The 16,143-nt window shown below is 34.3% G+C and overlaps 1 protein-coding gene across 3 annotated transcripts in view; it reads right to left on the reverse strand.

The window, feature by feature from the left end:
* The window catches only part of GABRA1 (gamma-aminobutyric acid type A receptor subunit alpha1), a 59,004-nt gene extending 43,170 nt beyond the window's left edge, over positions 1–15,834 (reverse strand). Inside the window, exons 1-3 of one of the 3 annotated variants that reach the window (XM_027606859.2) lie at positions 15,173–15,834; positions 12,766–12,854; positions 9,293–9,405 (exon numbers count right to left, since the gene is read on the reverse strand). In XM_027606859.2, coding sequence (XP_027462660.1) covers positions 9,293–9,405; positions 12,766–12,839 — 187 coding nt within the window. In that variant the 5' untranslated portion in view covers positions 12,840–12,854; positions 15,173–15,834. The remainder of the gene's footprint in view (positions 1–9,292; positions 9,406–12,765; positions 12,855–15,172) is intronic. The other 2 variants (XM_027606858.2, XM_027606857.2) reach the window with 2 other exon arrangements.
* Positions 15,835–16,143: the final 309 nt, after the last annotated feature.

Genomic DNA, 16,143 nt, shown 5'->3' on the forward strand with positions numbered 1-16,143 from the left:
TGCTCTCTATCTCTCATTCTCTCTCTCTCTCTCAAATAAATAAATAAAATCTTTTTTTAAAAAAAGAAATATCTAGGAAGTACTCAAGGCCTTTCTAGGGATCACATGAGGAAAAGTGAAAATACTTTATATTTCAAAATATTCTATTTAAGACCATACAATGTGAGTCAGGAACTTCTAATGAAGTTCTGTTAGAGTGATTTTATACTTAGCCAAAGTTAAACATGAATGAACCCCTTATGTAACTAGGAAATTTTCTGAAAATGGAAATCAATTAAAATAACTCAGTTGGAAGAAATATTCAAAGAGATTAATTAGCAAATAATTTTTAAAGTATTTTCTTCACAATAATCCTTCCCTGTCCATTATAAAAAAAAAAATCAACTGTCTTTAAACCTTGTATAAATTTATATACATGGTCAAGTGTCACAGGGATAATCATGGAATAGTTGTGTAAAATGAGATTATAATGATGGTGATGATGATTATTATAGTGATTTGGGACATCTTAAAATAGTACATCAATGTAAATAAAATTTCTGGTGATAAATAAACTAATTAAATTCAGTCTTTAAAGAAGCATATCCTTCAAAGATATACTTTATATACATATATAAATGCTTTATGTGCTTTATATATATGATTTATATATATGTATGTTTTATATATACACAAATATATATCTATATATACACACACACTATATATACACACACATTTATGTACACATACTGTATTATGTACTCTATAGCTGTTAGACAGTAGTAAATCTGTTTTTACCAGAGATTTCTTACAATGTTGATATCCTGCTGATAAGTATTGAAATAACAGATGTTTTGAAGTGATAATTCAAAAAGATGATTAGTGCTTGAGGCAGAAATGAGAAAAGCAGTATAGTGTAGTAAATAATAAGCACATTGGATTAAAAGTCAAAACACTCAGATTTTAACTTGATTCTCCTGGAGAACAAGCTGTGTGATTTTAGGTACAATCCTTTAATCTCTTTGAGCCTGTTTTTTCGCCTTTTCAGTGAAGAAAGAACACCTGCACAGTTGACTACATCACACTAGAGTAAGGGTGGAATAAGATTTGATGCCAAAAACACTTTGAGATGTATTTGTTGGGTATATTAATTTAACCAACAAATGTTTACTGAGCATTTTCTATATGATAGACAGGCACTGTTCTAAGTAATAGTAATGCATTGGTGAACAAAAATGCAAATGTTCCTATTCTTTAACACATCTTACAGTCTTGGGGAAAACTTATTTTAGATAGATTAGAAACATTAAGATAGATAAATAGATGATAGATTAGACACACAGATTGGTAGATGATAGGAAGGTGACAGATATAATTCCACATATAGTTATATACAAACATACACAAATTATACTAATTCATTTCAGATCACTATAAATGCTCTGAAAGAATGTCTTTTGAATGGAGACCTCAATGATGAGAAAAATTCAGGGATGAGCAGAGAGGGAAAGACAATTAACTGAGGAGAGGGAAGAACAAGATCTGAGGTGAGAGTAAATGTGTGATGTTTAAGAAACAGAAAGTCCAGGGGTGGCTCAGTTGGTTAAGCATCTGACTTTGGCTCAGGTCATGATCCCAGGGTCCTGGGATTGAGCCTTGCATTGGGCTCCCTGCTCAGTGGAGAGTCTGTTTTCTCCTCTCCCTCTGCCCTTCGCTCACTTGTGCTCTCTCTCTCTCTCAAATAAATAAAATCTTTAAAAAAAGAAACAGAAAGTCCAATAATATATCTGGAGCCTGGTGATGCCGATGATAATGGTACAAGGTGACAATCCAGATGCAAGTGGGGCAACACCTAAAGAGCTTTGTGCATTTCACTAAGCAGTTGACCTTTATTCTAATGCAGTAAGAAGCCTTTGGGTAATGAAGTGAAATGGTGTTACTTGCAGTTTAAGAAGATAGCTGATGCTGTGTGAATAATGCATTGTAAGAGTGTAATTAAAAAATGGAATAGGGAATCAACAATGAAGAATTATAGGTGTTGTTTTATTAGGAATGCCTATCACAACAATTTATTTAATATGGTATTGACCATATTTTCACTGGAAATGCTGTCTACTGAGGAACTCGGAGTAACATTCACTAGGCCCTGTTGTATGGACTTATAACTTATGAAGGAGGTTTATTGCCTCCTTTAAGTTACTTTCTATCTATTAATTTACAGAGGCAGTCACTGTATGGAGACTAAATGGACTAACATTAGTCATCATAATAAAGTATATCTTAAAACCCCACTTGGAAATGGTCCTGTTTGGAAATTGAAAATATTCTGGGCTCCCTACATCTCCTGGATTGGACAATGTTTCAACTCCTTGCCAGTCTGCCTGGGGCAACATTTTTGCTCCCTGTCCTTCATTTCCATTCCCTAAATTCTTTAAAATAATTGGCAACTTTCCCTAGCTGATATGTAGAGCTACTTAATTGTGGCTATGTTCAGCTACTAAATCTGGATATGGGGTAGAAACCCACATTTCGAGGTGTCTAACCAATCCCTGATCCTTTTGTGTCTTCAGATTCCAAGTACTCAAATGATACAAGCATCTTCTAGGGGAATTAAAAAAAAAGTAAATTTTACTGTAGCAGAGATTAATCTCATTTCCATTTGAAATTTCCCTCCCTCCCTCCTTAGGTTATAAGCAATTTCTATTGGGAGGGGGTAACCTATAGAAAAGAATATGATGGCTGTGTTGGAGGAATGGGTTTCTTTTGGTCTATATAAATCTTGATCAAAATTGTATAACCTGTAATAGCTTTGAGGCATCATACTTCCTGTTCCCATTACAGCATTTTAGTTACATAAGACTAACACTATAGCAATCTTTGGAGGAATATGGCAACCACTTAGGACTTTGTTTTCTCTTAAGTTTTCCAAAATGGCAGTTTCTCATCTCAGAAACACTACAACATTATTTTTCAAGTAAGGAATTCAGATTCTACCTGAAAAAAAAAATCATCTACAGAAAACATTTAAAAAATATCCTACATTTGTTCTAGAATCAAGACAGGAAATGAAAACTATAAAAAGTTCAAAAGTAACTGCACAGAAAATAAACTGCAGCTGTTTACTAATAATTTGGTCTTTATAACTTGAGCATAGTCTCAGTGGCTACATTTTACCCCAGGAAATTCTTGGCACTGATCAGTCGATGATTTATATATAACAGGAAAAGATGAGAGTAGAAAGTTTCTAAACATGCTACAACATTCCTTTGGGTATCCAACTTGGATTCATTAGACAAGCTGGCTTCAGGAGCTGACTAGAGATCTCAGCCAGTAAAGGTTAAAAGGTGTTCTCTGTTCATTTTAACAATTCCTCTTGGGTTTTTGGTAACTGCTTTTTCTCAAAACTTCAACTGAATTATGGAATGTCTAGATATAGTATTTCTGTGGAAATGGATTACATTATGCCAGAGTCTGAGTATCTGCTCCACACTTTGCATTAAAAGCTCCAGATAAAGCTACAGCAAATTCAGAATGAAGGATTCCAGAGTCAAATTTCAAAAGATAATATTAAAGCCATGATCTGGTAAAGTAAATGTAACACCACTTCCACCAACAAAAAATATTAGATGAATCTAACCTTTTAAATTTTTTTGGATATTGTTAGTAATTTAGAATCTTTTTATTCTGCCAAAAGCCATCACATTGTCCTCTTAATATCTCATTCTCTTAATTTTTGAAATTCTGGCTGTTTAATAGAAATATAAAATATGTGTGTTAACTTCAGTTGAACATGAATAAAATGGTTGCCTCTGATCTCAGCATCACACAGGATACAAATAAAAATAATAATTATAATAAAATAATAAATATATAAATTATAAATTAATAATTTTTAAAATTACATGAATATTGGATGCCTTATAATCCTGAGATAGAACAAAGCTGAATTTTGTAAAAGAATTAAATGATGCTTTCTCTATCCCCTAGTCACCTAAATTTTACAAAGTTACACAAAATTTCCAAAAAGTTAATCTGCTTTTTTTCCAGAGCACTTAGTTTTCCACCTTTACTTATTTTGATGTAAAAAAACAAAACCCCATAATGGAAGATCCCAAGCTAAGTCCCCAGGGAGTCAACACCACTTTGCCAGTTACATGCATATCCAACCGGGTCACTGTGCTTAGCTGGAGACGTTTACAACTTGAAGCTGAGATCTCGTGCAATGATTGGGCTAAAGTAAGTCTCAAAGGTCTTATATAGAATTACAAATCCAAAGCTGGGAAAATTAGGAAGATAAGCAGAAAGTCTGCTTTGCAGTATGATTGTCTGTTAAGCATTATGTTAGTGCTAAAATAATGAGAAAGAAAACCACAGTTATACTCCACTTATAAATATTCATCTAATACATTCAAGTAAAATATGACACAAATAAATAAAAACCCTAACTCTATAGACTTACAGGAAAAAGAAGAAAATCTTAACTAAATATCTGTTAAGGGTGTGGTAGGGATAAATAAAGTCCATTATCTACCTACATTCCTATGTACTCATTTCCTTATTTACTTCCATCCACCTGGGTTTGTTGCATGATGAGTATGCATTCACTCTCTTTCCTTTACCATCTTCATCTTTATGGTTGATGATAAAATCTTTGAGAGGCATCCATCATCCTATATATTATTTATCGAGATTAAACTAAAGGCAATATTTAGAAATTTAGAATAATATTTCCAGAAAGCAGGGAGGGAGAGAGTGAAAAGTTCTATAGTCCCTTGAAAATGTGGCTCAACCAAGATCTCATTCCTTTGGCACTATCCTGTTTGAGTTCTATTTAAAAATGGTTTACCCTAATCAGTTTTCCAAGTAGTGAAATAAAATTGTTTATAGAAGAAAAGGTCTTTTGTGAGCAAGACGCTTAAGAAGAAGCCTGTGAACAGGAGGAAGGGCAACCCCTCAGCCTGGCAGTATGTTCCAGACAATAAACTGTACACATCAACCCAGCTCACCCTGGCATTTTGTCATATCATCCATAAAGTGTAGCCCGTACATAAGGCTGGGCCAAAGGGAAGGGTAAGATGTCACTGGAAGGGCATTACTTATCCTTAAAAACCTGAAACCTCCCTTCAGAGTTAAGTTTGGGACCTGCGTTTCTAGGTCGTTTTTACCCAACCTAGAGTGCAGGGGGAACCAATGTGATGGTGGCCGAAATTTAACTTAGATGGTTGCAGTTCAGGGGTTGTATCATTTAGCTGTTTAGGAAGTTGGAGAAAATTCAAGCTTCTTTAGTATATTTTATTTAGTATATTTCAATCACAGTCAATAAGGAGAAACCTTCGGAAAATGAATTGTCTCAGAATGTGCTTGGTTTGGTTCTGATTTAAAATAGAAAAGGAATCTTGATTCAAGGAACATCTGAGGCTACGCATCCTTAGAACACAGATCCCTCTCTTTTACCATTTTCTATATTGCTCTCCTTCACCTTCTCACTTCCCTCTCCTTATTTTCAATGCCCCCTTTTGCTCACTTTTCTTCTCTAACCTTTCCTTTCCTATCTTGCCATTCTTTCTGGCTTTTACCTTTTCCCCTCCCCTAACCATTTTATTCTTCTGTACTGATCAGGCTTTAGGCAAAAACCTTTCAGAAACATTGTTTAGTGCCTGGTTGCAAGGAAGAAGTGGCCCTCTACACCTTGCCCTCAAAAAAAGAGATTTTTAAACGAGAATGAATTCCACAATTTCTGACAATTTTGATTTGTATTTTCTAGCTACTGATTATTTCAATTCAAGTCTATTTAAAGTTTCCTTCATTAACTTTGTATTTAAAATATGAACATGGCCAAATTATTGTTCTCTCTCATTCCTGAATAGAGTACATTACAACATTAGAATTCCACACACTGTATTTCTTTTCATGTGTTCTATCAAAAAAAAAAAAAAAAAAGAAAGAAAAAGAAAAAAGTCCCTTCTCAGATATCTCTATGTTATCCTTTCATTTCCATCTTCTCAGGATTGCTTTCTGGGCTCTGAAAAGGTAAAGTTTTTAAATAGTGTAACAATATCTGCAAACTGATTTCTATCATCTAGGTGAACCAAGTTACATATTTTGTAATATTTTGTTTCTTAGTTTTTGGACCCAGGGTGTGTATCTCCAAAGAGTATTGCTATGCCTTTGGGTGGCAGTGTGTTTTTCTGAAAAACAGGTCATGATGAATTTGCACATAAAGAATTTCTTCCATTAGTCTCGAGTCTCAACTTATCACATTTCTATACCTTCTGAGGACATTCAGAATAAAATATCCTTGCCTTCTGCATAACGTTATTCTTTTTATAAAACCAGACTTTTGTCATAACAGAGAAGAGAGTGGGCCCATTTCTCTTGCAAGAGATTATCTCAGTGGTGATCAGGAAGCTGTTAAGAGGAAACTTTTACCCTCTTATACTAATGATAATCTTTCAAGTATTTGCTTTACATGGGCTTTTCATCTATGAAAATGCGTAGATAAAAAAGTAAATGGATCATGTAACAACAACAACAAGAAGAAGAAAGGTCCATTTCTGCAATGGAGATCTACTGGAATGTATGTCATACTTAGCAGAAATCTATGGAAAGAAATGAAATTAAATAACTACAGAGACAGATTTATTCAACAATTTCAGTTTATAATATCCAGAAAGCATGGTGGTAATATTTTTTTTAATTCTGTAGCTGATTATGCTTTTGAAAACACCTAAAAACTGTATTTAATATTTTAAGGTGTAGTTTTCTAAAGACGGAGAGACATTCCCAAAATGTACATAAAAATATTGATGACTCTGGAGATACATGTAATAAACACATGTTAGTATATCCCTCAAGGTTTAAAGATGCACTCCAAAAAATTTAACAAAAATTAAGTTAGTATTAAAGCTTCTTCAGAACAGTCAAATTTATCAGATTTAATTGTATGTAGTACATTCCAGGATGATACATAAAATAGAAACAGAGGTAAATATTTGAGCTACTTTTTAATTTGTTTTGTCTACCATATCCTCAAAATCACTGTTTCCAGGAATCATAGATATCAGAAAAGTCATCTTTAGCAAAGATTAAAGTATATCTATTCTCTTACATTTTCTTGAGTCAAATTCTCTATTCTCATGGCACATTATATCCATTTCAATTAAAAAGAATATACTTAGACTACATTTGGCCAACTACTATCTCTGTTCTTTAACTACATGTCTATTTTTCTTATTTGGGGGGAGTAAATAGAAATTAAAAGTAGATTCTACCAAAATAGTAATGTTGCAGGTTGAATCAATGCAGTTGTTTCTGTTAACAGATCTCGCATTATCTCAATTCTTGAAAATTAGCTTTTCAACTCATTCTTAGTCTATATTACACATCCTCAAGTTTTGTGGCTCTCCAAAGTCCAGGTGTGCAGATGAGAAGTAGGTAAAATGCTTCCTGCTTACACTACATTTGATTAAAGAGTTAACATACACATTTATTTAAGAATTATTATATATAATTAAATGTAAAGGAGCAGTCCTGGGTTTGTTACTTATACTCCAAACAACAGTACAACTGATCATTAAAGTGTGTGCCTGTGTGTGTGTGTGTTTAAAATTTTTAACAAACTGAAAATTATGCATAGAGCTTATAGAGGATACTCCTATTTACATGTTAAAGTATTAAAAGGGATTTCCTAAACTAGAATGAAAACAATGTTTCCTAGATGCATTATAAAATTCTGTTGATTTAGTAAGGATTGATATCATGGAGTGGGAAGTAGGGGAATCAGTTGCATGCCCATTAGTACTCTAGAAAGCCTTACTTTTTAAAAGTTATATTGCTATCTTGTTTCTTCTTTTTGTGCATTCCTTCCCTACCTACAGTATTTGTAATTTATTTCAAATTTTATGAATTAAGAACAATTTTCTTGAAGCCACTTTAGAAGTTTAGATATGCACAAATATTATTGTAATACATCACATACCCAAGTCATGCATTCCATTTTATGACCGATACATTTTGTTCCTTAAGATTTTTTTTCTCAGAAGGTACTAAAGGAACACTAGGTGGAATTCAAACCTGAAGGAATTTGTATAGCATGTCCAAGAATGGATGTTTGAAATTGACAAGAAAGGACACCTGGTAAGGCCTCTGACGTATATTTGAGTTGTGTCTTTGACAAAGCAGTTCCCCTTAAACCTCTGAGACAGTAATGGTGTTTGGCAGTCTCAAAACAGACCTATGATCCACATCCATGTGATTACGCTACCCAAAATATTGAGGAAAAGAAAAAGACTTTAAATCCATGTTATCATTCAGTTCTAAAATCAAAATTTGGAGTCTTAACCTTCTTATTTTTTGTATATATTTTCTAAGTGAAGAAGAGATGATTTTCTTAATATCACCATTTAATTGCAATTTAAATATTGCTATTAAGTAGTTTTTAACAAATGCTTCAGAGAAGATGCAGCATTAGCTATAGTTAGGAATCACAGATTCTCACCTTGGTTTCCTGTGTGACTTTAAACAATAATTTATTTCCTTGCTTCCCTTGTTTTAGTCTTAGATCAATATTTTGTTTTGGCTTTATTAGTCTCTGTTTAACTAAATAAAATTGATTGATTATCTTATTCAAATGTTATTTAAATAAGTGAGTAATGTCTAGCACTATTTACTCTTATTGTTATAAATATTGTATTATTAAGTGCTTTTTTCTTTCTAAGTAGAAACCTATTAGTGTAACTAATTAATTGGTATACAAAGAAAAACAAATTTTTACATAGAAAATTAGGGTTTAAGTTTAAATGCATGGTTAAAAAAAATTACCATCTATCTCATTCACCTTTTATCCCAGAGTTGGTGCTAATCTAATGCAAAACAGTGGATCAATATGTAATATTCCAAAATAAATGTTTACAGCATTAGGCTCAGAGATAATCTACTTGAATTCAATGTAAACATAGCAATGCCAAATGAAGTAGATGCAGTCTTTGGGCTGGAAGGGAGAATATTATCTTCATTTTTTCTCTGGATAATCAAATCATTGCACAGAAAACATTATGACTGCCAAGTAAATAACATTTTTTATGTAATTATGAGATGTTTGTATTTGCCTTTTACTACATATAGGTATGTGCACAAAATTACCATAGTAAATTGAATTAACATTAAGCAATCTATTAAAAATAGGATTAGTCCTTAAACTACATGCTGCCATTCTTATTACTTTACCATTTAAAAGGAAAGCAAGGCTTCATTAGTAAAGATTTGATACTGTTCTCTATAAGAATAATAATAACACAATAATGCAACCCACCTCCCAATCCTGGTCTCAGACGATTGTCATAACCATCTAGGAGTCGGTCCAAAATCCTGGTGAAGACAGTGGTGTTGTCTTTAAGTTCATCTTGTAATGAGGGTTGTCCATAGCTGAAAAAAATATAAAGGCAGGTAACAATATAAATTATACAATTTTTTTTTAATTAAAACCCTTTCCCAAATAAAGCCTTCCCTAGATTTTCCTATCTCCTTTTCTATTGAATTTTAATTTGAAAATTCCTTCTGGCAAAGAAAAAAAAAGTCATATTTTAATTTTTACCATTTTCTCATATTTGTTATCATGCATGATAAGCTCTTTATTCTAATATTTCTAACTATGGAAGGAAAATTACAGGAAATGAGTTCTGTCTCTGCATGTGTAAATCTCAGCATGTATACAATGCTATAATGCATGTTTTCTCTGGGCAAGAATGTTATTACACGCTAGGGAGAAAAAAAATCTGGCAAACTTCTTCCCAAATAAAAAAAATATGTATTTATGAGTTATCAAATTAGTAGTTTTGCTTTCATTTAATTTAACGTGTAGCATTAGCCTAAGATTTCACCTACCAACATACACTTCCTTCATCCACTTTATATATATATATATATATATATATTTGTTTTTTTTATGTTCTTTTAGGATATTTAGATGAGAAAAATAGTTAAAACTTGTTTCTTAGGATAATTATAGTTTCAAATCAGTGTGCAATTTCCATTCTCAAGTTTTATGAACCAATTTTTACAGTGTGTCTATTCAACCTCTAATTAATTGAATTCTCGTCATTTCAGTATTAGAAGTAAAAGATACCTTGAAAAAAATATGGTCCAATATTCTTAATTTATAGTTTACTGACCTGTAGTGTGGGATTAGCGTTTTGTTTAAGAAAACACAGCAATCTGTGAGCAGAGCTTGAACTAGAACCCTGTTTTCTTCAACTTTTAGTCTAAAAACTTTAATCCTATTCTTCTATAATTCTTCTTTCTATTTGCAGGTATAGTTTTTACCCCTTACCATTATGAGTCTTAGAGTTTCAACCACATAGTGACCACAGTTCAAATATTGTATATTTCTTATTATCAATCACATTATCATTTATGGTCATTGAATCATATTTTACGTAATGATTAGGAAGACACCTCCAAAATCCTTTGAGAGAAAAGTTTATTTTTTATCTCAGTGGATCACACTCACTGATATATTTCAATGATAGCTCTGACCTTGAGTAAAAAAAAAAAAAATGAATACAGAGTGTAAACTAAGAAATGCCACAAAAATATCACTTTCATACTCTCTGTTTAATATGCTTTTGTTTCACTCTTGTGTGTTTATATTACTGATCAATGTAAAAAAATAGTAACATCTGAAACCAGGATTCACTTATTTGACAGGAACAAGAAATATAATGAAAGTATCATTTCAAAAACAAACAGTATTTTTAAAAAGGTAATTACTTTTATATTGGCAAAGCTCAATGGCCATTTTTCTGATAAAATTTTAATTTAAAAATTAAAGCTATTATAACTAAAAGCTATTCAGGATGTTAAATATATGAAATGCAACTCTATGGAATAATTTTCCATTCTCCTAAATTCAACATTAATACCACACAGATTGACGGTTTACTCTCCTTTGGCAAAATTAAACATCTTACTAGTTTTTGAAATCAAATTTTCACTGAGCTCTGTGTCTTCCAGGATGTCTCATTAGCAGATGATACCAGTAATGCAAAGATAGTTGTCTAAATGCAATTATTTATAAAAACTCGTCACAAAACGAACTGCCATGCATGCATCTTTCAAGGATATAGGAAGGTCATCTTGATAAAGGTGGAAAAGAAATGCCAGTACACTTTAAGTTGTGAGGAGGGCCTGATCAAGTAGTCTAAGGAAGAAAGCAGCAAAATAAGAAGGGGTAAAGATGAGATGGGGTGAGTGACAGAGCACAATTCGATTCTGGATACAATTCCTAGAATATGCAGTTGTCTGTTACCTTTTCCTGCATTTTCTCTGTGTTGAAGCTTATACCAAATTCAGGAAAAGCTTTCATCCCCAGTTTTATCTTCTAAATGTCATTTCCACCAATTGTATGCATCAGAATTCAAATGCCAAAAGAGACTTTTCTGTGCCTCCCAGAAAACTAGTTCTGCTATCCCAACTGGAATAGTGATCTTTATTTCCTGTGATTTTCTAATCAGATTATTCTTCATCTCTTCTTCTAATTTACTGTGTCCAGTTATAACTGTCAGAGAATAACCCCAGGATAAAGATCAAGATTGTTTATTGCTCTTAAACACTTATGCCAATGTAAGGTTTCCTAAACTGAATATATAATTTGAAGAGAAATGTCAGTTACAGTACCTGATTTTGATTCCATATGAACCACTATATAATAAAACACTGTGCACTAACTCCATCTACAGGTCATTACAATAGTAACACTTCATATAATTTTTCAAAAGCAATGGAGAACATTTAACTCCTCAGATTAAGAGTATCTGGCAATAGTGAATCTCCTCTTCATCTGGTAGTCAGTATTTACCACACACAACAGCAAAAAATAAAAACAGACAACTTCTCAATTAAAAAAATCCTCCTAAATTCATATCTTTCCAGATTATTCTTTCTCTCCGCCTTAACTTGTTAAGAGTTCACTTTCCATTACATCTTGAAGAACCTTAGGTTTTTTTAATATGTCTAAGACTTTCTTAAGGGCCATAGGAGTAGACCATGCAAGAAGTATTAAAGCAGATAAAGAAGAATCTAAAATATTTGGTCACTTATATCACTGCTACTATAATATGTTTATATGCTTGATTTGATCATTAGCAGATTTTTGAGTATGGTTAAGCCTATTATTACATTTTTCTCATAACTTGTCCCCACAATAGTTACGCTTAAATAGAGAAGTTCGATTTTATGTAATGTTCTTAAATATTTGTTAGGTGTATTATACCTCTATTGATTATACAAAGAATGGTTTCAAAACATAATATGCACACACATTTATAGAGACTTAGGACTTTCAAATTACAAATATTATTTTAAACTTTCCATTTTGATACAGTCACAAGTTACTCTATGATCTTTACATTTGGCTAGAAATTTTCTTGTTGGAAAATCAACTCATAGAGTATGCAGACATTAATTGGGGTAACTTTCTCTCTGAATTAGGAAACCACATATTTCATTCAGTTACAACTGAACAGTGAAAAGTTCAATTTAAGACTTAAATGTTGAATTAATACATTCCTTAAACAAAAACGTGTTAAGTGTATTCTAACCATCATGCAAATAAGATGGCTATTTTTTTATACTGCTCTTCTTTATTCTTAGTTGGGATTTTATTGCCATTAAGTTTTTTGAATTCCCTTAGTCATGAATTCATCCAAGGACAATTTTCTTCCCCATGAAAGAATAAATGAAAAGTTACAGAAATTCTCATGCAGATTTAAAATAAAGTGTCCCCACCTTCTTCCAGTCAATGTGCTCAGAAGGAGGGTCCAGGCCCAAAGATAGTCAGAGAGACCCGGACTTTTCTTCATCGCGGGCTTGTGCAGCTGAAAAGTAGAACAAGTAGAGATCAATGTCTCTTGCAAGAAACATCAGGTTTATAACCACTAGGGCTGACTGAGGCAGTTCAGATGAATGCTTTGAAGTCAGGAAATGACCTCACTAGGATATGACACCTCATTGGAAGCAATGGAAACCTGGACCATCCATTCTCCACTTTCCCTTCCATTTCTCCATTCAGAAATATATCAGTGTCTTAATTTCTCCTGTAAAAGAATACAAGTTGAAATGCTTTCAGGTGACAATATTGCTCAACATAAAAACTGTGAGTTTTTTTTCCCTGTAGGTTTTAAATTTCCAATATAGTGTGAATTACTCTCTTCTTATTGTTTATCATTTGAAAATTTTGACCTTTCTGATTGGAGTTTCCCCACCTGAACTGTGCATTGAAATTTTTAAGCTGGTGTCTATAACGGGGAAAGCATGTTTTGGAGCTGAGATGGGGTAGGTTAATATGCTTCAATGACTGAATTCATCTTTGAATTCTGGATGTACCTTGATTTCAGAAGCAACTGCATTTATCTTAAAAAAAATAGGAAACACACTGTTGAATGCTGAAGTCGTGCTTTTATTCTCTGCCTGTGATTGCCTTGTTAAATATGCTCACTAATGCTTCTGTGAGGCTAAAGGACACACTTTACAGTCAAGCCATGTGCTGATCTCTCTCATACACACAAACCACCCTCACGTAAGTGCATACAAACATGCCCACACATATCTTTTAAGCCCTCTTATATTCTGCCAGGTTGCTGCTAGAAAATGTTTCATCTCAAGCAGATGGAAGCTGGAGTGCTTTGCTTTGCATGAATACGGGAATCTTTTTTCCCTCTTAGGTAAAGTGCAATCAATCACCATCTGATTGTTGAATTTTAGACTTGATAGTGGGATGCTGAAGGAAAGGAAGAGTATGGAAAGCTTAGAGAATTTCAAAAAAATTATGATTTATTTGTGGTGTCAATTTTTAAAAATCGGTGTACTACCTGGTTAAGGAGCAGATATGGTAACACTTTATTTAATGTGCTACAATTAATGGCAGTTATAACATGAGAAATGTTAAGGGTATTTATTAGCACTTCCCTGAATCTATACTCCTTAGTACAGTCAGTGATTAATGGATTGCATGTCTTTTAAAGCATGTTTTTCATTGACCACTCTATGGTTTAATGTGGTATGCCTTTAAGTACATCTACACAAATGCTTTCCACACTCTTGGGGATCATTTATATCAGTAAAAACCATTACAAACAGGCATGTAAGCAATGAAACATAATTAATGTGTTTAGAGTGAAATGGTCTAGATCTACAGATAAGAGCTGTGAGCTTTATAGTTTTTACTTAATTTAGTCACTGGTTTTGGCATGGATGACAAGAAATACTGGATAAATATCATTATGTTAAAATATTGCATCTAAATTGCACAGTTATAATTCATCCTTGCATTAATCTTCAACATCTGTTATGAAGGAAAAGCAACTTCTCTTACCCTCTTAATAATTATTGGTCTTTATATATATATATAAAAAAAAAGGTGATTCCTGAAGGGGTAAATGAAACAAAACAAAATCCCAAAATAAGGTACCATAGCTTTTTGTCCTCCTCTGGCATTTTAAAGAGAAAAACAAACCTATCATGGCACTTGAGTTGTTGAGTAAGAAAGTTTCTTGCAAATACAAGCATAATAGTTTAAAAGAAATGCTATGCTGCCTCCTTACCCTTTTCCACCTTCCACCTTCCCCCACCAGACACACACCCTCCAAACACCCATATCCCATGCTATCCATATTAAATGATAAGTTGAGTTTTTCATGTTCAGAACCAGAAAGACCCCTACACCAGAGGGCATTTTAGCAGCGTCCACTGGAAAGGAGAAAAGAGTCATTTTTGCAGCCAGAATGTGAGAGTGCCTTCCCTAGGTTGGAACCTTAAGACAGGCTTTCTGTCCCAGCATCTGAACTTTAGAGGATGCCCCCCAAAGCCCCTCCCCAGCTCATCCCAGCTCCCTCTTGAAAAAAAAAAAAAAAAAAAAGGAATCAAAACAACATGTCACCACCCACCCCGCGGAATAAATTCATATCTGCCTAAGAAAGGGGGAAAGAAAAGAAGAGATACAGAGGGGAGAAAAATAATGCTTCTATATTGCTGCGGTTTTCACCCTGAAAGAAAAACCTTCGTTGTTTCTACCTGCTATGGGATCAGGCTCTTGTCCTGTTCCCTTTTTCTCTTTTTTTCTCTAGCATTCCAGTCTCTCCAGCTAGGAAAAGCCACGTTCAAAGCTCAGTGTGTAGCGGTCCGAAGCCGCACTTACCTCGGGCCCCCTCTGGGCACAGGATCGCTCAAGACCCGGGAAAAGTGTGCGAGAGAAAATCGCGGAGAGCCTGGAGCCAGCGCGAGTCCGCGAGTCCGGGCGCGCCGGGAGCAGAGGGGCGTCCTCGCTCTGCCTCTCACTCACTCGGTCTGAGCCATCATGGACTCTGCGTGCTCCTTTGCTGAAGATTTCACACCCAAATTTGCTTCCCAGTATCCGATCTGCAGCTATACAACAAAAGATTTCTCTTTACCAAGACAGTAGTAATACGTCCCAGGGCAAACCGGATGTGAAATAGGCGGTGACTTCATGCCAGAGAGATTTTATTTTAGAAAGGAAGGTGGTACCAGCCTCTGGATCTGGAGACCAATCCGCCCATTTTTTATATGCAGCACAATTTAACTTGCACCGCTCTGGCCCTAATCCCCTTCTCTCTGGCTGCGGAGTCAAATCCTTCTACAATCTGCTGCAAGCTTTCCTTTTTTTTTTTTTTTTTTTTTTTTGTGGGGGAGTAGGAATGGGGGGAGAAAAGGGTAGAAAGGGTTAGAGACCTAGGGACGCCCCTCAGAATCACACTTTCAATTCATGAACACTATTTTAAGGTGTGCCCATTAAAAAAACAACTGATCAGTGTAACTAGTCCAGCTTTGATCAAAGATTCAACCACTACATGCATCTGAATGAATGCAGGGAGCTGCAGGGTTGCACATGTGGAGAGCCACTGTCCTCTCGCCTGCCTCCCTCGCACGGACTCCCACACACATGTCTGAGTCCCTGTGTCTTGCGGAGTCACGAATGATGAGGGATGGCGGAGAAGAGTTCTGGCCAGTAGGGAATTGGCCCCCAGGCTTCGAGGCTTTCGCACTTTCACAGGTTGTGAGTGCTTTCCACCTCCCGCCCCCCTTCGTCAGTAGCTTAGAGGGCAGCAAGAAACGCGCTCCGGAACCGGGTTTTTAATCTCTGGAGGCAAC

Source organism: Zalophus californianus, chromosome 5, assembly GCF_009762305.2.
Source record: "Zalophus californianus isolate mZalCal1 chromosome 5, mZalCal1.pri.v2, whole genome shotgun sequence".
In the NCBI taxonomy this organism is placed as follows: domain Eukaryota; kingdom Metazoa; phylum Chordata; class Mammalia; order Carnivora; family Otariidae; genus Zalophus; species Zalophus californianus.